At 40.1% G+C, this 23,397-nt stretch overlaps 2 protein-coding genes across 3 annotated transcripts; both read right to left on the bottom strand.

The window, feature by feature from the left end:
- Window positions 1,279-5,368, bottom strand: LOC8080408 (F-box protein At3g58530). Of its 2 annotated transcripts, none has more exons than XM_002451912.2 (12): window positions 5,129-5,368; window positions 3,940-3,999; window positions 3,714-3,797; window positions 3,496-3,626; window positions 3,346-3,421; window positions 2,604-2,674; window positions 2,365-2,451; window positions 2,201-2,273; window positions 2,061-2,128; window positions 1,910-1,978; window positions 1,728-1,833; window positions 1,279-1,568 (listed from the first exon to the last, which is right to left on the bottom strand). In XM_002451912.2, the coding sequence occupies exons 1-12, from the start codon at window positions 5,285-5,287 to the stop codon at window positions 1,503-1,505; spliced, it is 1,050 nt and encodes a 349-aa protein (XP_002451957.1). In that variant the 5' UTR covers window positions 5,288-5,368; the 3' UTR covers window positions 1,279-1,502. The 2 variants fall into 2 exon arrangements, with proteins under 2 accessions (XP_002451957.1, XP_021316255.1); XM_021460580.1 differs by having other exon boundaries at window positions 5,225-5,368.
- Window positions 15,268-23,062, bottom strand: LOC8060394 (protein phosphatase 2C and cyclic nucleotide-binding/kinase domain-containing protein). The gene is made up of 15 exons (XM_002451911.2): window positions 22,831-23,062; window positions 20,964-22,230; window positions 20,402-20,533; window positions 20,083-20,304; window positions 19,860-19,985; window positions 19,703-19,765; window positions 19,181-19,263; window positions 18,326-18,557; window positions 17,904-18,214; window positions 17,737-17,815; window positions 17,572-17,638; window positions 17,169-17,446; window positions 16,840-17,027; window positions 16,128-16,284; window positions 15,268-16,023 (listed from the first exon to the last, which is right to left on the bottom strand). Exons 2-15 carry the CDS (start codon window positions 22,026-22,028, stop codon window positions 15,778-15,780), a joined length of 3,249 nt encoding a protein of 1,082 aa, XP_002451956.1. The 5' UTR covers window positions 22,029-22,230; window positions 22,831-23,062; the 3' UTR covers window positions 15,268-15,777.

Genomic DNA, 23,397 nt, shown 5'->3' with positions numbered 1-23,397 from the left:
TATCCATGTTGTTATGAAATTCTATCATCTGGCTATGTTCTAAATTGGAAATCTCACATTTTATTTTGATATCATGTCAAGTGAAAACTCTAGGTTATTGATGTTTAATTCAACTTGTGATTTAAATGGCTAGTCAAAATAAGTTTGCTTGTTGAGATGTTTCATCTCACCCTTGCTTTACTCAATCCAACCATCTAGGTACTTGATGCTTGCTTGGAAGAGAAGGGGATTAGCTGCACGTCACACAGAAGTCCGCAGGATCCTCCCAATCCTCATTTTCGCGTCCCTCTCTTCTCCCCGCTTTGTATTGGGAGAAATTTGGAATGACTTATGCTTTGGAACGGAGAGATTACTCTGCGATTACACCACCCATCCTCAAATATAAAAGATCTAAGTTTGTTCTAAATCAATCTGTGCTAAGATTGATAAAATTTATAGAAAAGGAGATAATTTACACATCAAATTAGCACCATTGGACAAGTTACGAAATATATTTTCATAATATTGTACTTTAAAATTTTTGTCTAACTTGGCATTTAGAACAAATTTGGACCCTTAATATTTTAGGACGGAGTAAGTTTTCTAACGGCAGGACATGAGTCGGTTGTAGAAATCGTCCCAGGTCTGACAACTTTTGAAAATGGCACGAATGCTACCTATAGGTAGCTTCGAATGATGAAGCCAGCTTGGAAAATGGCACAAACGCTTCCTACCTGGATAGCCCAATAGGTCCACAGATTTGATACTGGTGTGAGGACGTAGAGCTTCATGCACTTCAATCTCATTGTGCTCTGGAGATCTCAACGAAGGTCATCTCACAGTCACAGTGAGACTATTCAAATGTTCTTTTCTTTTCTTTTCTTTTCTTTTCTTTTCTTTTCTTTTCTTTTTTTTTGGCTAAATTCAGCTTTAGCTACATGATCGTTGCTTACGGCTCCAAGATTATGTATAACTAAAGCTCTTATATTTTGATTTACTCTCCCCACCCTGCATCATGAACTTTGGAACGAGGAGGTCCGACGACAAATCCATGCTCCAGCAGAAATAACCCCAACAGAAATTTGGAACGAGGGTTCAGTAAAGTATTTTAAGGACTCTAAAATTTGAGGGCCCTAGTAGGGGTTAAGCCTTTTTTTTTTGGCTCGAGACCTCAAATTTAGTATTGAGGGCTCAGTCAGGGGATTGCTTGAGATGCCCTAAAGCCTCTGGATAGGATCTGCATGTTATAGAGGATAGAGAATGATGAATGCAGGCTGTTGAAAGAACAAGCTCTCAAGATTTCAAGGCACCAGAGATATGCTTCAGATTGCCAACTCAGGACGGTTAGCCGCTTCCATAGATTGGACTGCTGTAGAACTCCTCTTGCTCTTAATAAAATAAATACATACATAGTCGTGTAAAAAAGGGTGAACACATGAACTTGACGTCAAAACACACACCGGAATACCTCCCTTCCCCTTCCTAGATGTAGAATGCAAAGCCGCCGAAAACCATGGTGGCTGCTAGCTGTGCACTTTGAAGCAACTCAGTGATGGGAACAGCTTCAGCAGGTCATCCCGGCTCCTCCTCTGTCAAACATGTCCAAGTAAAAAAAATGACAGCATAAAAAAACCTTCAGACTAAAACTACAGATATACACATCATCAAATAGCATCATGGGAAGCAAAGGGTTGCGACTTGTGATCAATGGTAAAAAATGTAGTTATAGTGACTTCCGAAATCCTCACCTTAATACCTATGCAGCCATTTACGTCGAGAGTTGTGAGGCTGGACGAGCAAGATTTTGACAAAGCCTCGAGGCATGCATCAGTCACCCCAACTATTCCAAACAAACTACATGGATGCAAAACAGAGCATGCATTTAAATACGATGAATGCCCTATCTTCTTTAGGACAATACTAATGTTACCTTAACAGTTCGAGGGACCGACAACCTTGCGCAATAGCTACAATGCCAGCGTCAGTAACACGTACACACCTGTCAGATAGTGATTGCAGAGTCTGATACACAGAATCTTATTTGACTGAGGGAAAACAGGAGAAGTTTGCTTTTCATGTACCAAGTCAAATTGAGGTATGTTAGACATCCGCATCTTGATATGCATGCAAGACCATCGTCCGTTAGATTCTAGAAATCCCATATCAGTAGATTATTAAAGAAAAAGGCTTGATAGTTCAAAGTAAATAAGATAACAGTTACCTGAGCACCACATAGGTCTAGAAATGTAAGATTACTCAATGATCCTATCTCCTTATAAACCCTGTCAGTAAAACTGCATGAAAATGAGGCAAGTTGTTAGATACCCTATTCACAGCTACACACATCTGCTATAAGCCTATAATATCATTTTTTCTCAAATTTACCTCGAAAGGGCATAAAGGTTTAGGCTTTCAAGTGAAGAACATTTCAGAAGGACTTGTTTAAGACCATCATCTGTCAACTTAACACACCTGGACAATTTAGCACACAGGAACGTTTAGGTATCATTCTGCTTCTACCCAAACACACAAAATTTGTGAGAACAAAAAGATGGGCAAGCACTAAGACACATGTTAAGAATTACTTGTTTTGTGATGGGTGTATTCCAGAAATCTAACCATACCTGGTTATGTTCAATTTCTTTAGTTCTTGGTAATTATTAGCAATCAACTGCATTCCTTTATCTGAGATATTCTGCAATTGCAACAACCAAACTTATAACTTAAATCATTGTTAGAGCAGATATATGAATGTGCAATATATTGGTTGATGGAGCAAAAAGACAAGGAAAAATTGGTAGTGAGAGATTGACATGAAAATTAAATATTGAAGTCTACAATTAATATTCCATTATAACCATGTTGTGCTCTACTTTTACATGAGAACTTCAATGTAATAATCTATTCTTCGCTGCATCTAGCTAGTGACTCATGCAAGACTGTATTGCGTAAAAATATGTTTTCTTCTTTCTCTGTACCATGGTTCTTTTTCAGAACAATGTTCAAGAAAGATTGTATGGTTCCAAATATAGCCCACAACCAAACAAGGATAATTTCCTCGTCCACTTGAACTAAGTAAAACAAAATCCTTATTGCATACTTTATAAGGTAAGTAATGAATGAAGGTACATATATATATGTTAGTACATCAGTACATGCCTCAAACATAACATTCATGATACCAATTATTAAACAAGAGAAGAAAATGATCGTAGGCACAATGTTCTTTGGAGATAGACATTGCCTGATCATCATATACATTTAAAATAAACTTCTGGAATAGTATGTCCACAATTGCTTGCTTCAATATTCAAGAAAAGAACATGGGAAACAACAAAATGCTATAAAATAAAAAACGCATGCTACCTTACAACCACTCAAGTTGAGGTCCACTATCTGCTTACAGTTCTTTGTAATGTGCCCAATGCTTAAGTCTGTCAGTCTAAGGCAGCAAAATGTCCAACAATGAGAAACAAATTCATATTCACCAAAGTAAACATTCAGTAAGAAATATACCCTACAATCCAATAGATAGCAAGGCGCTGAAGATTAGGACAAAGACTGGTAACAGCTTCAATTCCTTTATCAGAGATCTTCTGACATGCATTTAAGTTCAGGAATTCCAAATTTTCCAGTGAGATGCCACTCTGTAATCATTGCATAATTAATGAACATTAGAGTTGGAACATCATATTCAGATTTATTTAAAAGCACAAAATGGGAGCAAAGCTTGCCATTTCTTTTAGATGAACAAAATGTCGGTCCTCAATATCTTGAGCAAATTCGAGGTTTAGTACTTTGAGATGACGATACCTTGCCTAAATAAGAATGGAACAATATGTCATCAAAAGTACCCAAAACAGAGCAAAAATTTGAAAGCATAACATGTGCAAGACAAAACATAGCAACAGGCATTTGCCCCCAAACGAACAGAAGACAAAAAGGAAGAATTATGGTTACCAGTGAAAGTGCTGAAATAAGTCGGTCTCCAGCATTCTTCATCTCACGTAGATCAAGTACCTGTATTTAACAGTGAAGACTGAAGAGTAATCGATAATATAACAAAAATCAATATTAGGACACTAGTAAATGCATACAGAGCACAAATCAATATTAGGCAGCAAGCATCACATTAAAAGTGGTCATACTAATGCATCAAGTCAGTTGGATGATGAGCAAGTAGCACTGAATTAGCACCTACTTGTGTTATTACATAGTACTGGACCTGGTTAGAGGTTAGTGTGAACTCCACAAGTTGAATTCTGACTCTAGCAGGCCAAAAATAACATGAAGTTCCCGTGGCTGCTGAATTATAACATAATAACAAGAGTTCCAGCTTGAAAACTAATTAGGCCAAGAAATTAGAGCCCACTATCACAAACTCATGCGTGCAACATAACAAGAAAATGCCTGCCAGCACCATTGCTCGCCGGAAACATCGCATCATACAGCAATCAAACAAACTACACCTATGTGTTCGAGAGAAAAAAAACAAACTATAACAGCAGGTGGTGACAATTGACAAAACACACAACATCGCCCAGTTCCGCACCCCAAAGAGGATAGTAATCTGTTGGACGATTTAGAAAACAAGAAACAGAGCATGCTTTGAGAATAAACTGATGAAGCATTCCTCTGAAATCATTTGTCATACTTGCCACTAATCCGCTGTTGGACAGGTTTGTATCCTCAAGAAGGACGCAAGCTGATGATGGAAGGTGTGGGCACGATGTTGGGCATTGCTATTGATGGAGTCAAGTCAAGCAAGTCAGGTAATGCAGTTGGGTGTTTTGTTGTTCAGGTGCAGCGGTCGGTTAAGCAAACTTTTCTCTCTTGTTGCAGGCTTTCTTCTTGTGTAGCTAGTTGTCTGAGGCAGATTTCTAGCTGCTTACTTCTGTTTTCTGTCTCTAAACCTGAATGTTTCTGAAAGTTAGTGGGCAGATTGGATAGTCTGTATGGCTTACTTCTGTTTTCTGTCTCTAAACCTGAATGTTTCTGAATCCCCGTTTTTTCTTAATGGAAGTTTTAAAAGAGGGGGGAAAAAAAACTTCGGCCAAAGCTAAGGGGAGTGAGGGCTTAAACATTCAGAGCAACGATTCCAATCTAAACCAGCTAAACCGGAAGTTAGGGATTGTCAGGCGATGCGCACCTCCCAGAGCCTGGGGTTGGCGACGAGGGCACGGTAGCACCAAGGGCTGACCGCGAGCAGAGCGCAAGCGTCCCGCTGCGGAAGGCGTGGACTCACCAGTTCCATCACCCGTGGCACCGTCTCCCGGCACCATGTCTCGTCCGCCGCCGGCGCCGCCATCTCGGAGTCGGGAGGGCACCCTCGCTCTCGATGGGAAGCCGTGGGAAATTTTGTTTCGCCCCTGAGGCCGTGACAATGATGTCCCCACGAATGCCTGTTTAGGCCGTTGACCCTATTTCAAGATTTTCCGTCACATCAAATCTTTCGACATATACATAAAACATTACATGTAGACGAAAATAAAAACGAATTGTACAACTGTAAATTACGAGATGAATCTTTTGATCCTAGTTAATCCATAATTGGACAATATTTGCCACAAACAAACGAAAGTGCTGCGGTAGCAAAATCCAAAATCTTTTCGCATCTAAACAAAGCCTTAGTTGACGTTTACGACATAATTGTGGTTACCAAAAAGTCATTAATTAAAGGCTATTCTTCCATATTTACCTTTATTAAATAATGTTGCGGATATCCTATATACAACAACTGAGGCAATGCTGTGGATGTACTTTTAGCTTGGTGGGCAGAGTTCAAATCTCTTCATTGACATTTTCTTTCCCAGTCCATGTGATTTGATTTTGCATGGCGCGTGTTGGTGCTAGTTTTACGTGTGGACGTGCGTGGTTTTCGTTTTTTTTTTTGTTGCGCGCAACGACGGTATCTGGTATCTGGCGCAACGATGGAGTCCAGCGTGACGACGGAGTCCGGCAGCATGATCTCGAAGTCCGGCGCGACGACAGAGTCCGACACCTTAATCTCAGAGTCCGGTGTGATCTCAGAGTCCGACGTGACCTCGGAGTACGCCGCGATCAGCAAGTCCTCCATGGCGCGACCGAGCTTGAAGCTGCAGGACTCTATGGCATACCCTAAACCCTAACCAGAATGCGGCAGCAGCGTGTGTGCGGAGAGCTGCGAGGATGAACGAGCGAGCTGCAAAGGATATTAATGGGGCATGCTGCATGCGAGTGAGTCGAGAGAGGAGCGCGTGCCAGAGCATTACTGTGATACGCGTAATGCGGCCGGAAAAGGGGAAGAAAATTCAGTGGACGATGGGCTCACGTCAAAGCCCGTGCACCCCTAGCCCTGATACGTGACACGTGTCTTACCAAAAAATCAGACGTCCGACGGGATAGCGGCTCCGCGCCAGATCCTCGCTTACGCACACAGCTTGTTCGACTACACCTGTGGCTTGGCTGAGTCGGCTCCGTTTCTCTCCTCACGAGTTCCTAGGCTAATGCCTTGTTTAATTGAGAAGATAAAAAAAATTGGTATTTAAGTACGTTCGTTTTATTTGATAATTATTATTCAACCATGAATTAACTAGGTTCAAAATATTTGTCACGTAAATTATAGTCAAACCGTACAATTAGTTATTTTTTATCTATATTTAATGTTCTATGCATGTGCCACAAGATTCGATGTGACGAAGAATTTTGAAAAGTTTTTGGTTTTAGGGTGAACTAAACAAGCCTAGTTAATTCATAATTAGACAATAAATGTCACAAACGAATATGCTACAGTAACCTAAAAAGTTTTCAAAGGGAACTAAACAAGGCCTTAGTTGCTGCCGTGAAAAGTTTTTGGTATTATAACACTTTGGTGTGTATTTGACAAATATTGTTTAATCATGGACTAACTAGGCTTAAAAGATTTGTCTAATAAATTACAGATAAATTGTGTAATTAATTATTTGTTTATCTATATTTAATGCTTCATGTGCCGTAAATCTTGATGTGACGGGCCTTATTTAGTTTCAAAATTTTTTAAAAATGAATAATGTAGCACTTTTGTTTGTATTTGACAAATATTGTCCAATCATAGACTAACTAGACTCAAAAGATTCATGTCCCAAATTACAAGTAAACTATGCAATTAGTTATTATTTTTATCTAGCTATATTTAATACTCAATCAAGATTTGATGTGACTAAAAATCTAATGTTTTTTATAAAAAAAATTTAACTAAACAAGGCCCTAGTCTATGCTCGTATCATCCCTATCCAAAGCCTGACACTGCTGGCCACCACGGCAATGACGATGGAGCCCTGCAGGTGTGACGGCTTGAGCGGCGCCTGGAACGAATCGTAAGCGGTAGAGGGAATTAGGAGCCTGACTTTGTGGCTCGGCTCGGGAGAGGAAGGCGGAGCCGATGCAGCCGAGGTGTGTGTACACGAGGACCCGAGCCGTTCTCCTGGACGTCTGATTTTCTCGCGAGACACGTGTCAGGCATCGAGGCTGGGGGTGCACGGGCTTTGGCATGAACCCATCGCCCACTGAATTTTCTTCCGGAAAATGAAGCCATACATGCAAGTCCATCGAGTACTCAAGGGCAACCGGGTCTGTCAACAAATTGAGGTACGGAGAGAGTATATTTTAAAATTCATTCACTGTATTTTTTGTGTCAATAGCCCACTAACTTTTAGGCTTTATTTGGTTTCCTTTGCTAAATTTTAACTAGCTAAACTTTAGTTATTTTAGTAGTTAAAGTTCCAAACACATTGAGAACTAAAATAGTTTAGTTCCATTAGTCACCTAAGAGTAGCTAAAATAATTTTAGCTACCTAAAATTTAGCAAAGGGGACCAAATACGCCCTTAATCTATAAAAGTCATCCACATTACCTCCACTAAAATCTTATTTAGATGTAGTCGCATTCGTCCATCCTCCAATTCAATCCAACAGATGTGGATTGAGCTAAATCCTACAACATCTAAAGAAAGGCTAAGTGCAATGACTATTTTCAATCTCTACAGCAAAAATTGTGAAGAGGACCCATCTACCATACCATGGTGAAGCCACAACTCCATGATAGGCCATCCCATCAACCCCCACTCACACCATGCATGTAAAATTGTTTTAGCGAATTAAAAAAAGTCCTAACTCTTAAATCGAAGATATAAATTAAATTCTGATTGCACCATTAAATTTATTATAACAAATCCTTCGAAACAAGATCACACACGGATATATTTAAATAAAATTTTATTAATGAATTTTTATTTCTACAACTAAAAAGTATGGAAAAGACCCGTCAACAACTCCTATCCCTTTGGTGGTCCTTTTTACTGCGCGATGACATGCTATCCCATCAACCTAGGCCCCACTCACCTATGCATGCAAAATTGTTTAAACGAATTAAAAAAGTCATAACTCCTAAACCAGATATATAAATTAAATTCTGATTGCACCATTAAATTTCTTATAACAAATTCTTCAAAACAAGATCACACATGGATATATTCAGATAAAATTTTATTAATGAATATTTATCTTATAAAAATAAAATATTTTCTTTTATTAAGTAGAGACAATATTCTAGGTTCAACAAACAATGTTCTGTCTTTGTAAAGAAATGTTATCGATTTAGAAAAATAGTATTTTAGTTTTAGGTTTATGAAACTGATATTACGATATACATAAAAATACATAAATACATGACATAGATAAAAATAATAATAAAATCTAGAGTAAAAAGCATAAGAAAAAAAAAACACAAAATGGAGAAAAATTTCAAATAATGTCAAAGGGTTACTTTTCAAATATCGTAAATATATTTATAGAACATTAACATCACTAAATACATCATAGAACATCATTAAATATATTATAGAACATTACATCTATTGTAGATTACATGTATAGTAAGTGAACACCATAAGAAACATCATAAAACATCACATATATACTAAGTAAATATGACATAACACAACATAGAACACTAAATCTATACTACATAAATATGACATATATATATAATAAAAATAAAAAATAAAATTACTAAGAAGAAAATATAAAAACAAACATGATTAACAAATGATAAAAAAGTGCATAGAGCAAATAAAATAAATAAATAATTTAAATAAGGATAAAAAGAAGATTAAAAGGAAATAAAATATAAAGTAAGAATGAAGAAATATAGAAAATCTGAAAAGAAAAAAGAAAAATAAATAGAAGCAAGGAAGAACAATAAAAATAAAAACCAAAAGAAAAAGAAAATAGAAGGTAAAATTAAAACAAGAAAAGAATAACGAAAGGACAGAAAATAAAATAAAATAAAAAAATGAAAACTGAAAAGAAATAAAAAAGAAAGAATATGGACAGAAAGAATGAAATAACAATGAAGAAACGTTGAGTATGTAGATTTAAAAACCCGTAACAACGAAATATACAAGACATGCATATATTGTTATTTGTTTTATCATCCATCACCTTATAAATTAGTCTAATTCTTTTAATTTTTTTATTGAATTCATTTTCAATTTTAATAAAATAGATAAAAAATATAAATTTCTAATTCATATATACATTTTTTATTAAAAAAAGTCGCGCAATAATGTGACTAGGTATGCTTCTAGTACAACGTGGCATAGACCCACCGCAGACAGATTTGAAATCTTTAACCTTTGAGTTCACCTATTTGTCACCCTTACTAAAAATTGGATTAGTCAATTTGCTAAAAAAAATAACATTACAACATCCGTATTAAGTTCTACTATGTATAACTGGAGATATCACATTTTAACAGACCAAATGGGATTAAATTGATTACTATGGCTTAGGACGTCCCCAACGGGATGAGCAAATAGCCAGTCGTTTTGAAACCTAAAAATGGTAAAAGAAGAAGAAGAAGAAGAAGAAGAAGAAGCGGTGAGCATAGACATGCAGAGCAATGCAGTGGAGAGAGGAAACTTTCTCAAAGTGCGAGACTAGTGACTAAGAGCATCTCTAGCAAGCTACCTAAACCCACTATCTATAACTACTAATTTTGTTGGCCCAACAGATTGTCCCTCTCACTACCTACATCTGTTGGCCCAACAAAGCTGGCTACCTATTTTTTTCCTTCATCCCTCTCTTCCCGCACGCACTCGCAACTGCTCGCTGCCGCCGCCACCTGCACGTCATGCCCCGACACCGGCCGCTCGCACACCTCCTCCCCACCGGTCGTGCTCCTCCTCCTGCTCGTCCACCCTCCTAGCATGGCCACGGCGGCCCTCAAATGCCAGTGGATTCCCTCCTCGCCGGTCCTCTCGGCGTGGTCGCAGACCCGCCGTGGCCACGGAAGACCTCACAACGTGGGCACAACGGTCCTTCCCGGTGGCTCCACCCTTTCTCTATCCAGTGTCGACCACCTCCTTGTTACCCCTACTCCGGCCACGCCATCTCCAATGCTCCCGACAACGCCCATCTCTAGCCTCGGATCCCGCCGGGCAGCACCTGCTCCGATGGCCGCGGTCTCGACTCCCCTCCATCCCTTTCCGATGGTGCCCGGACTTTGGCAACTCCCGCCCCCATCCGCCAACTCCGCTTCCCGTGGGAAGCTATCCATGGTCGAGTTCTTCGATGGCAACAAGGAAGAAGATGACATGCGGGTCCTTAATGTCATAGACTGCTAAAATAAATTTAGGCACTATGTTTTAGGTAGTACTGTTGGAGTTAAAGGTAAAATACAGGTAGTACAAAAATATGTGGCTACCTAACCAGACATTTAAGTAGTCTGTTTTAGGTAGTACCGTTGAAGATGCTTTAAGACTGCGCTAGCTCAGCGGTCAATAGGATTTTAGTAGAGCTAGCGTTTTGAACATGATAGCTCTTTGCTCTCCCTCTTCAGCAGCCAATAGGGTTTCAGCAGGGCTAGCGTTTTGAGCACCGTTGGGTATGCCCTTAAGAGCATGTTTGGATTGAGGTGGTAAACTTTAACATGGTAAAGTTTATGGTAAACTTTAACATGGGGTGTTTGGTTTTCAGTAAACACTGTTCCTGAATCTGACACCTAGCAGTGCTGATTACGAAATTGCCCCTGCAACTACCCCTGAGTGCCCCTGCAGTTTATTTTCACGCTAGCTGCCTGCTGCTTGTTTACACAGCCCACACAGATGACAAAGTGCAGCATACCACACAAAAATAATCTTTATTACACATTACAATATGTCACAAAATTGTTCAATACAATTACAGATTCAATGAATCAGACAAAATTGTTCATTACAATTATAAACCAAACAAGTCCTCAAAACTATGACCTATTCATCAAACCATTTGCAATCCAATCTCGAAATGCATTCATTTCTTTATCTTCATCAACAGCCATACTATTATGCCTCAACAATGTGCCTGATGTTTCTTCATCATTAGGATCAAAGCCTTCATCTTCATCACATCTTTCAAACAGCTCATCCATCCGTTCGAGAAAAAAAACAGCTCATCCATCAACCCACTCTGCCAATGAAATTATGCAATGCCATGCAAGCCATAATAATTTTGCTTTGTTTGTGCACTGGAAAACTATCCAAATCTAGTAGTATTCGCCACTTTATTTTCAGGACCCCAAAAGATCTCTCAATAACATTCCTAAGAGAAGAATGATTAAAGTTGAAGACCTCATGTTTACCTTAGGCCTAGGTCCTTCCCTTCATTTAGGAACATGGTACTTGATCGACTTGTAAGGTGCAAGATATCCAGGACAATTTGGATACCCAGAATCAACAAGATAAGATTTACCTACACAACATGATAAATGTATCAATGACATGCTAACCTACATAACATCATGAACGTACCAAAGCCAAACAAAAGTTGTGCAGATGGAAGAGATGGATACCTTGAGGTGGAAATGGGAATTTGTCCTTGAACTTCTCAATTACATCTCTGAAAACCCTCATGTCATGGACAGACCCAGGCCAACCAGCAACCACAAAGGTGAACCTCATATCAAAGTCACACATTGCTAACACATTCTGGGTTGTGTATCCCTTTCTTCCTGTGTACTGAACCACCTTGTTTGTCGGAATTGTGACAGGGACATGTGTACCATCTATTGCTCCAATGCAATTGTCAAAATATGGAGCAAACCTAGATGATCTCAGCCTTTGATGCACAGTTCTAAATTCAAGGTCCTTAGGTCTAATGATGTCTATAGCTAACCTAACCACACATTCGAGGACTTTGTCAAATTTTATGCTAATAGTTCCAAGTGACCTTTCAAACCTATTGTCAGCTTGCCTCATGGACTGTTGTCCACCACAGATCCATAGGAAAATAGCAAGGGCCTCTGTGGATGTCATCTTCCTAGTGGCTGACAACCCATATCTCTCTAGCAGTAGGTTATGCAGGTTATCAAAAACATTCATATGCATCCTAAACATCCTATAACACTGAGTCTTGCTGCCTAGTGCCCTAATTGTCCAATCATACCCACTAAGAGCAGGAAACTCTATAACTTGCTTTGTTTATGTACTTGGCATAGTAAGACATACCTAACTTTCACACTTTTGTTACTATCTCCCTTCTCCTCTGCAAACTTTACAATACATGCATTTGGATGGCCTTTACTCCTTCAAGCAATATATCATTTAGGAATTCTTCTTCTTCATCAGTGGAGACTGAGCTCTTGAACTGTCATCACTAGAAGAACTCCCATCAAAACAGAGACCTTCAATGCCTGCAGTCCCATTTGTAGCACCATCTGCAACATGAGATTCCTCTTGCATAGCATCAACCTATACCACCAAATCAAGCTCATTAGTAACATTGAAGTGCCAAATATTTGAGCACTTGCAAAATATCAAACACAGAACATAGATCACATACATCACAGAATACACCAATTCATCACACAGAGTACACAATAGGTTCACCAAATATTACACAAGGTCCATCAATAATACAAATTAGATTGTTCAACATGAAATTAAAACGACATTAAGGTAGGTAAAGCCAACTAGCATCTTTAGTTGACCATCAAAAGACCATCATCAACTAAAGTCCATAAGAAGACCTCCTTCAGATCAAGGTCAACTAGTGATGCAGGGTCCTAGGGAGCATCCATCAAAGGGAGAAGAAACCCTGTAGGTACTCCCTCTTTTATTCAGTGGTTACACATCTCATGAACATGTCCTTGTTGTACCTACTCTTGAACACCCTTGTTGCAGCATTGTACTCTTTTGTGCCCTTCACTATTCCCAGTTCCTCCACCTTCTCTACACACTTCAGTGCTTCATTTATCTTGTCATCCTTGTGCCTTTCCAGCAGGGATTGTTCTTCACCACATCTAATAAGTTTTCAGCAATGATTTCCAAACTATTCTTGTCCTTGCCATACACAATCTATAGGTGTCAACCAAACCCTGCATGATAGCACACACAGAAGAAACTGATCTTTTAGCCTTGCTTGGGCTTCTAGCTGTGTCACAAGTACTGATAGATCTTTTGCCAAGGCTACTGGTGCTTTTAGGGGTCCTAATGGAATCATTTTCTATGCGAACATCTACCTGCCCTACAGGTTCCAGGTTGACATGTTCTTCATGTGGTTCACCATCAAAGCTAGGAATGGTTGAGGTTAAACCATCCATAGCTATTTGGAAGAAAAGCTCATGCATGATTGGGAAGAAGCTTGGTAGTCTGTAGCAAAACCTCTTGCATTCTGGCCTAGTCTGCAAACATGATTGAAACACATGCATCAGTAAGGTAAATACAAAAAATGTACTTGTTACAATTGAAACCTACATATGCATATGAACATACCTTTGTGTTTTGTTCCCATCACCAGTGCTCAGCAGATAATGTTCCATCACCTGCTACTGCTACACCAGTTTGTTTGCATGCCCGTTTGTACCATGAGTACATTCTGTTAAGCTGATTCCATCTATTCCTCAGTTGATCCGGAGTGTGCCTAAGGCCAGTTTTTGCGTCATATAGTGGTGCCATGCTAAGAAACCCCCTCTTTGTCATTGATCCATTAGAGCAGAACCCTTTTTGCTTGTGACCGACAACAAGAATACAGAACTAATGTGTGTTGTCATCGTTCCAATGTGCCTTGTCCTTTAGTTGAACAATGAATTGAGCATAATCAGTTGACACAAATGCACACAGATCCAAACCATGGCAAACATAGGAAGTAGTACAACTGTAAGGTACAGATCCAATGCATGGCATACACAAATGTGCAGATCCACAACATTGCAAAGCATACAAGGCTAACTGATACACGTGAAAAGTTTTCCAAGAAGCATACTTCTTCAACTTCGTTGGCAACCACGGAGTTCGAGTCTGCAACATCAGCTACTGCGCGGTTGCACCGACCACCACCACGGCTCCTCCTGCCACAGCGTGCCAAACCTTGGCTGGCAGGGTCCTATGGAGGACCCTTGTCTACTCTAGGCATGGCAGGAGGGACGTACTGACCCCCAACAAAAGGGGGGGACCGCCGGGAAGCCGTCGTGGAATCCGCTTGGGAAGCCCGAAGACTGCAGGTACTGCTGGTAGAACGGAAGGTGGGGGAGCCCTTCGCATTGCCATGCAGATCCGGAGCCATGGAAGATCCGCCAACGTACGACGTACCATACGATGAAGATCTGGGGTAGGCGTCGTAGTTGCTGGCGTGCGGCGGCATGGAAGAACCTGAGCCCCTTGGATCTACAACACCGGAGCGGAGAGGGGAGAACCCCGACGGGCGACTCGGCTCAGCTCAGCTGGGGTCCATGGTTGCTGCGCTGAGGTCGACTGAGCAATGAGGCAAGATCCGACGAGAGGCAGCCGAGATGTGCGGTGGAGAGGGCGAGCGGGGGTGGAGCTGTGTGGAGACGAAGAGTGGATATGGCGAGTGCGCTGGAGTGCAGGGTGTGCGGTCCGTGACCGAGCAGTGGGGGAAAGGGGGGGGGGGGGGCGCAATAATCGAAGGGCATGCAGAGTGTCCAAACGTGAACAACACTTGTTAAACTTACCCAATGTGTTTGGTTTTGGTAAACTTTACCTCCTCATATTTGGACAAGTGGCACAAAGGGACCCACTTTTACCAAGTTAAAGTTTAAAGGCTCAATCCAAACACGCCCTAAGTTGTACGGACAGGACGTGAACTTCTATATTTTAGCTGTTCTTTGGACACCATTGATTTGAACATGGATTTCCACACATTCCTAGGTCTAGGTGTAGTGTACGATTGCCAAATGTCTTTGCACCGCGTATATGAGATAACGAGTTCTTGTTTTTTGGTAACCTCGTATTTGGAAAACTTGATAAAGTACAAATCGACTGACAGTGACAGATGAAAGGAATGTCTGTATTCACGACCAGTATCCGTTTTCGAAACAGCAAGGGAGTAACCTTCAGTACACAAATTGGATAATTACAGAAGATCCTTCTTACCAGGAACTAAGGGAATACACAACTGCTTGAGCTTTGAAAAGATCCTTGATCCACACATCACAATTCGCAAGCTCAACGCAAAAGAACAAGCTGAACTCTGGCAAAATTCAATTCGCAAGCTCATCTCAACAGAACAAGCCGAACTCAGGCAAAACATAGACGAAAGTCTCCGTTGCCCAGCTGACAGAACACCTACTTAGCAACATTTTGGCGTATCGCAAATTCTGATTAGATGTTTGCAAGCTGATCTATGATCACAGAAGGAATCTTTGTTATGTACAACTTGTCAGTTCGATCAACTCACATGTATACCTTCTTTCATTTGATAATGAGAATGCTCGGTGAAAAACTAGAAGACGTTTTCCTCAACTAGATCAATTCATCTTTGGACAATCATGCAACTATTGAGATCACCAATCCTGGATCCACTCTGGGGCAGTAAGAACATCTGGATCTTCAATCGGCACAGAAGTAGATGCTGATAAGTCCTCGTTAAGAGTTTCTATACAGCTGTTGATGCGCTCAGTGATTTCTTCAGGTACTGCACAAGTCCCAGATGCTATTTGCTCCCAATCAATGCCATCAAACCAGGCGTGCTTTTTTACAGCTTCAGCACCACTGGTTCCAAGGCGTGCATTTTCGTCTACCACAAGTAGCTGTTAACATGGAATAAATGAAAATAAGTAGAGCTGCTGTAAGAAGTCCGAATAAGCTGAAAATAAATGGATAGGTGAATTACAATTTCCAGTCAGGATATTACCTTGGTTATAAGGTCAACAACTTCAGCACTGAATGACACTGGCATAACAAGGCGGCCTTTGGCAATTTTTGTAATAGGTTCCAGCTCGCTCTCCCTCCAGGACCCGAATGGCATGTCTGACTGAAGCATGAAATAGATCAAAACTCCAAGTGCCCACCTGATCATACAAAATCAAAGGGACCTGTCATAATTTCCACTCACGTCTTCCGTGTCCGAAAAAGAAAACTCGAGTATTGTACTGTCACTCTGTCAGCTCAAATTATATTATTTGTTTTTTTATTTTTGGAGTGGGTACCTCAACATTTATTTTTGTTGAGAAGGTTTCTACTGCAGTTTGCATGTTTGAGTCTGTTCTGAGAATGTCAGGTAGATGAAATATGCCAAGATTTGGACATGCAACTTGTAAAAGAAATGACAATATCTGTAGAACAAACAGTATTTCAATGTTTGCGCATCTGTAAAAAATGCTACTCATTGCATAGACAGTATTGTTCCATATATATAAAAAAAATTGTTCCATCGCAAGGAAAATGGCATTTTCATCGTTTGCATACCAAACTGGTAGGAAATACTGCACACTGCGTTGAAATTCCTAGAGCCACATTAGAAAGATCAGTGGTAACCATAACTTTGTCTTTAATAAGAACTCAGACAAATACGTGATACAGTGATGTGGAATGCTTATAGACGAAAGGGGTCAATAACCACTTACCAGTCAGCAGCAAATCCATGGCCCCTACCAAGAACAATCTCTGGTGCCAGAGAGTCAGCAATCCCACATATTGTGTAGGTCCTTTGACCTTCCAACTTCTTTGCAAACCTAAAATCTACCAGCTGCAGATGTCCTGATCTATCAAGCATAAGAATGTCTGCCGAAACACCTCTATAAATAATGGACTTCTGAAAATGCATAAATACATATCAACATGCATGTCAAGGGAAACATCTATAACACATTGCGGAATAACTCAACAAAAGAATCCGAATATATAATGTTTCATGTGCCAATTACTCAATAAAGAAAAGCAAAACAGTAATCACCTGATGAAGTTCTTCTAGAGCAACAACAACGGAGGCCGCAAAGAATTTTGCAGATGACTCATTTAGTGGTGTATGAAGTATTGAAGCCAATGAGCAACAAAGGCAACAATTCAGCACTATTCCAAGGTATGACTGATCAGCGCAAGTAGACAGAACTTCTGGCACACAAGTTGATTTGCTCAAGCTTTTCATAAGGTCCTTTTCCTCAAAGACTTGTACTTCCTTATGGAGATCTTGTACTCTCTTGATGTAAAACCTTTTTAAACTTCTGATCTTGTCTGGTCCATGGTTAAAACAGGAAACAAAATCAAAACATGATTAATTAAAACATAGGTGTGCTATGAGGGAAATTAATTATATGTTAATAAAAATCAATATAATCAGGCAGAATCCATTAACATACCAGAGCCCCTAACTTGGACGAGACCAATCTCACTGCAATCAGCAGCATATATGCACATTTTCCATTCCTGAGAAACATATATACAACTGAGTATCAGTATAAAAGAATCCCAACAAGATCTCCTAAAGCATGCTAGATGAGAAGAAAGGGGTACTAACCCCCTACCAAATCTGAGAGCTTCACCCTCCTAAAAGGAAAATCACCATCTGCAAGATTCTCCTCGGTTACCAGAGATTCTTTAATCCTGAAAATAAGCCAACCAAGATAAGTTTGATGATTGACAAGCATCTGGTGGTTACCAACACAAAAAAAAGATGTTTCAGACATATTACTTGGAATCAACTTGTGGAAGTTTAGGCAAAGGCCCAACAATTGAATCAAATTTCTCCTTCGTGATAGTAGAACAAGTAACATCACCAACAGCAATAGCAGTGAAAGCAATAGTCTCACCAATGAGAGACCACTCTCCGAAGTGCCCTCCCTCATCTATCTCAACCACATAATTACCATTTTCCCGACTACTTTGTGCCTGCTTTGTTTGAGCACTGATGAGATCCCAGGTATCTGAAGTCATTTCACCAGTAGCCAAGAAAAGTCTCACGCGACCTCTTTGAATAACATATAGCGAAGAGACGTCATCATTCTGAAAAATGGTAGAGATGAGTGAAAACTTGTTATTAGCAGGCTGATAACAAAAAAAAGGCATGCATATGAAAAAGGAGATATCAAGCAACTGTTTTCGAACTCCAAGTACCTTATCTACTATTTTTTGCCCATCTGCAAAAGATACTTCAACAAGTGACTCGGCAAGTTGACTTAGTTGAAGCACTGTAAATCTTGTAAACAGCTCTACAGATCGGAGCAACTTCAATGATGGTATGTTCGAAAATTCTGACATCAAAATGCCCCGGAAGTCCTCCCGCTTTAGAGCCCATAATGTTCCACTGGTCACAGCACGAACTGAAGCCTGAAGTGGCTTATTATGCCTGTTATGCCAAGTGTAAATGATGGTTAAATGAATCAAACAGTGAGTGGCATGTTTATCCATCTGAACTTAATCAATTTATTCCATTATATCAAGTCATGGCATGATAGGTTTCAGAACTCAGATTCTAGACAAACAATAGTATCAGAGTCAAATAAGAGTTTTTATGAGGGAAGCTTGCAATATTTAGACACTATGTTAATGTTGTGAACTCCAGAGGAACACACATAATTATTTCCCAAATTTCTACAGATGCTGTGGTCTCTTCAGTGAAATGCACCGTCCACTGATGGTTGCAGCATGAAATGTGGCTGTCGGCGCATCCTTGCCACTAGAGGCATGTCCTGGATAGCCAGGGTTCATAGCCTTTTCTCTACCCTGTGCATGGGGAGCTTCTACCTTTCCATCGATGCCTCAGGGAAGGTCTTATCCCCAGGGGTCGGATATTTTCTTTTTTGGAATATTTATTTCTTGATTTTTGGTATGGTGAATGCAGAAAGCAGGGCTGATCCCCTCATAAGTTTATACGAGGAAATAATGCAAATGCCTGATTTATACTGTGTACTTTTTTTAAAAAAAAAAAGATAAACAGTAATGAACAAGCGTAACAAATACAAATCTCACATCAGTGCTAGCTCCCCAAAGGAAGATAACTTGTCAGATGTATATCGATGCAGAACCTTGGTTATTTCCTTTCCATTTTCTTCCTGTTCCATGTAAATCAGCTTAGTCTTTGACATTTGTGCAGTAAAGATAAGCAAAAAGATGGATTTCATGAACTCTTGGCTTTGTTAAAACACATGATCAGAATAAGTTTGAAATGCATTCAATGTAAGGCAGTGACCAAAGCTCTGATGCTTTCCCTTTGAGTGTGTTTCGCACATCAACTATAGACAAACAACTTTGTATAACCTCAATACCACATGACTCTTTGAATCGATGGATACATGAGAAAGTTACTAAATCCATTTCAACCATAAAGGTGCTCCTCTTTTAGTGCTGCTTATCTTAGATAAGATCTGTCTGCACAAGAACCTGTGGTTCAACCTATTGGTCTCTAATTCCTAACAGCTGAGTTTTAATAGCATGAAAACTCAATCCGAAATCAAATGTACACGTGGCATATATTTGATTTGAAATATATACCTGAATAGCCAGAACTTCATACTCACCACTACCAACTACATAGAAGCAGTCACCTTCACCGCCCTGCGTCACACAATATCCTTTCAAAACTTATCAATTTATAAGCAACCAAAAAAAGCAATCACATTTGAGCTCACAAACATAGAAAGAAGATAACCTGTTGTACTACTATATCCCCAGGTTTCACCTCAACTCGTTGCATACAATCAAGTAGAACATGACATTGTGAGTCAGTAAGCTTCCTAAACAGGAAATGATCATGTAGTACCCGCTCAATATGTGCCTTCATATCAAGTTGTTTAGGTTTTTCAGTTATAAGACATCAAGAAACTTCTGAAGTAAAGAGAAAGTTCAGTAGTGACAAAATTGGTAGACCTTACTTGCTCTTCCCATGTCTTCCTATGCGATGGAGATGGAGGGACCCATAACTGACCATTCTCCAGAGAACTTTCAAGAGCCCTCAATCGTGCCCGTGATAAATCATGCCTCGAGCGCTGATTATTGGTGTTGGAACTTACTATTAGTGGTGATTCAGAGCCTGCCAGTCCTACTACTTGCTGTGAAGGTTGTAAAGTCACCTTCGTAACAGTCTGGGTAGATTCCTTCAAGTAAGACAGTGAGAGTAGACATGTGAGGTTTCTTCAGGGAATTTGATTAATTGATATCGAAACAATGCAAAAGAAAAAAATAATTCCATACATCAGTTAACCCATTAATATGCACAACTATGATTGTAATGTCATCTGTACGAGTTTCATACTGTAGCCAAAGACGATAGGACTCTGCAACAATTTCTGCACATGCATCTCGAGGATCCTTGTATTTAGAAATCTGCAATTCACCATATTAGAGTAGAAACCTCACAATAAAATACTGACTTAACACTCATTAGAATTGAATCCTTGAGTTAACCCATTAATCTGCAAATTCACTTTAGTCCTTATGTAATTTAACACTTTATTATTGATTTCTTTAGGGTGAAAAGATTTAATTCTTTACTTTAAACCAATAACAGTATACTTTACTGAAACTCCTAAAATGTGGGATACAGACAATTCCATAGAAAAGCAAGACATTTCCTAGATGCTGACTAGTAACTTCATGCTAGAAACTATTCTAATTGAATAGGAAGGATTTCATATCTAATGTAACTTTATGCTCTGTGACTGCAGCGTATCACTTGGGATATAGAGTGTGCCTAGTCACCCAAATTGTGAATTATGCAAACAATGATATTGTTAAGGTGATGGATATAACTTACCATGTCTACAACTGTTTGACTGGAAAGGAACTCAAAAACGCCATCACTAGCAAGAACGAAAAATGGATTGTTGGAATTGAGATCCAGGACAAAAATCTCAGGATCTGCGATGACACCAATTGACTCAGCAACAGAATCTCCAATGCTACGTGTAAAAGCAGTTCCTGGGTACATGCCGTTTTGCACCCATAACCTTGGAGGATCGCCATCATCACTTTCTTCAGTACCCCAACACTGCACATCTGGGTTCTTTAGGCCCTCTATTTGGTCCAACGTTAGAACCCTAGCACCACATTCCTTGACCCTTTCAAGCTCATCAAATCGGTACGGGGTTTGATCTATGGAGAGGTCAACAGCGACAATATCATCCCCTCGTTTTTCGGCAATAACGGCACGTGAATCACCAGTATTTGCAACATAAATAGTTTTACCCCTGACCAATATAGTGACTGCAGTAGTACCACTCATTGAGTCATCCAAATTGTCAGCATGCAGCTGTGAATTCGTTGTGATGAAAGCAGAATGAAGAGCCAGCACAGCATCTGTACGAAACCGGTTATCTCTGAGCAGGTTCTCACATAATCTTCGCTTCACAAATTGTGAACATTGAGCTCCATATTCCCCATGGCCATCAAACACACCAAAGAAGTGGTCATCAGGACTTGGTCCAAATGGGGTATGTATGCAGTAGCTATCTTGATTTGCCTTGTCCAGTGATTCTGGGTAGTAACCTCTTTGAGACAGGAAGGAGTATGTCATGTCATAGTTACCCAAAGGGACCTGAATCTTGCGTGATCCATCAGGAGGAAGAAACTGTGAAGAGACCCTGGATAGTCGGCTGATGCCAACAGTTGATTCCCTAGTAGCATTCATATGGTTAAAAGCATCATCATCTTCCCCGAGGTCATCAGAAGAATCATCTGAATCAGTATAATCTGCCTTCCCTCTCCCACGACTTGACTTTCCCCTTGATTCTCTCGGGGAGTCAGGTGCTTGCCCCAGGCACCCATTTGAGCACAAAGAGCACTTCAATTGTGAACAACACTTGGAAGCTGAACAGCCCATGAATCAGATGTAAAAGCAGCTTTCCTCAGACCACAATATCATGAGGCAACATCAGCCATAAAAATCCTCCACTGTATAATGAATCGTCCAAGGGCATGAACCAAGAGCCCCGGCACTTGTTTTGGTTGAATATCAGAACACTATCTTTGATAGTTCAACCATAAAAAAGGATGGAGTTGACTGGAATCCGTCTAATGCCAACCTAAAATAAAACAAAACTCCTACCTTGTCAACTATGACCGGACGAAGTCCGTCAGAACTAAAATTAACATACATATGCCGATATGTGGCGAGTATGCCTAGGCCCCTGAGAGAACTTATGCAAACCAGTTATTGAGACAAGATATGTAGAACATATGCATATTGAACACAGGAAGCTTTCTGTCATGCAACAAACTTAGTTGACATCTTAATAAGCATAATTCTTGTAGCTCTGAATTATATGAACAAGAATGCTACACAAAAGCAAAAGGATGATCATTGCTACACCTACAACAGTAAAACCATTTTTTTTTCATATAGTTCTGCTAAGATTTGGACAAACGGAAAAGGGCACTGTAGTTCACTGTTGTGTAAGATCTTTGCACAGCTGCGTACAAGCCAGAAATGTCGATCAATCACTACCAAAAGAGGAAGAAGTAAATGTTCAACGGCATGAGCCTGGAATGTAAAAACAAAAGAAAAATCTGGCATGGAACATCCCAATTTCTATATTCCTGACAGCTCTGTACTTAAGTTCAAGAATCGTATAAAAGACGAAGAAGGGAGCAAAATAAAAGGGAGTATCAGCCAAGTAACTTACGGCAGCAGAGATTGACAAAGGAGTAGCAGAGCACCAGCAGCAGCATATGCGGGTGCCAGCGGCGACAGCCTGGGAGAAGAATGGATAGAAACGGAGGAACAAGTGGGGGAATTTATGAGGTCGGTAGACCAAGCAAAGCAAGCAGTGGCGGAGAAAGAGAAAGGGAGATGAAGAGAGGAGGAGGTGGGTGGTGGCAGCAGAGTAGCCGCTAGCTAGGCTGCAAGGTGAGGGGACGGAATCGGTGATGAGCATTAATACAGAGGAAAGCGAGCGAAGCAAAGACGCAAGCGTGGTGACGCTGATGCCAATTGCCAACCCTTCGCTCCTCTTGGGTACGGTCCTGTTTTTCTAAACTTAGAGTGTTTGCTACGGCTATACAAATTCTGCTCCACAAACTCCACTATGGAACAGCTTTACAAAAAATCAGAGTTTGTAGAGTACCTCTTTAGGTGGTCTTATAACTTCACCTTTTTTTTCTCGAACTGAGTGCATAGAGCTTAAATCGTTTAGCTAAAAAACGTGGAGTGGAGCTTAAAAAAAACATAGAGCAAAGCAGTCTCAAACACC

Source organism: Sorghum bicolor, chromosome 4 (genome assembly GCF_000003195.3).
Source record: "Sorghum bicolor cultivar BTx623 chromosome 4, Sorghum_bicolor_NCBIv3, whole genome shotgun sequence".
NCBI classification, from domain to species: domain Eukaryota; kingdom Viridiplantae; phylum Streptophyta; class Magnoliopsida; order Poales; family Poaceae; genus Sorghum; species Sorghum bicolor.
Note: the sequence above shows the minus strand (reverse complement) of the source record. Positions and strands in the feature narration are given on the sequence as shown.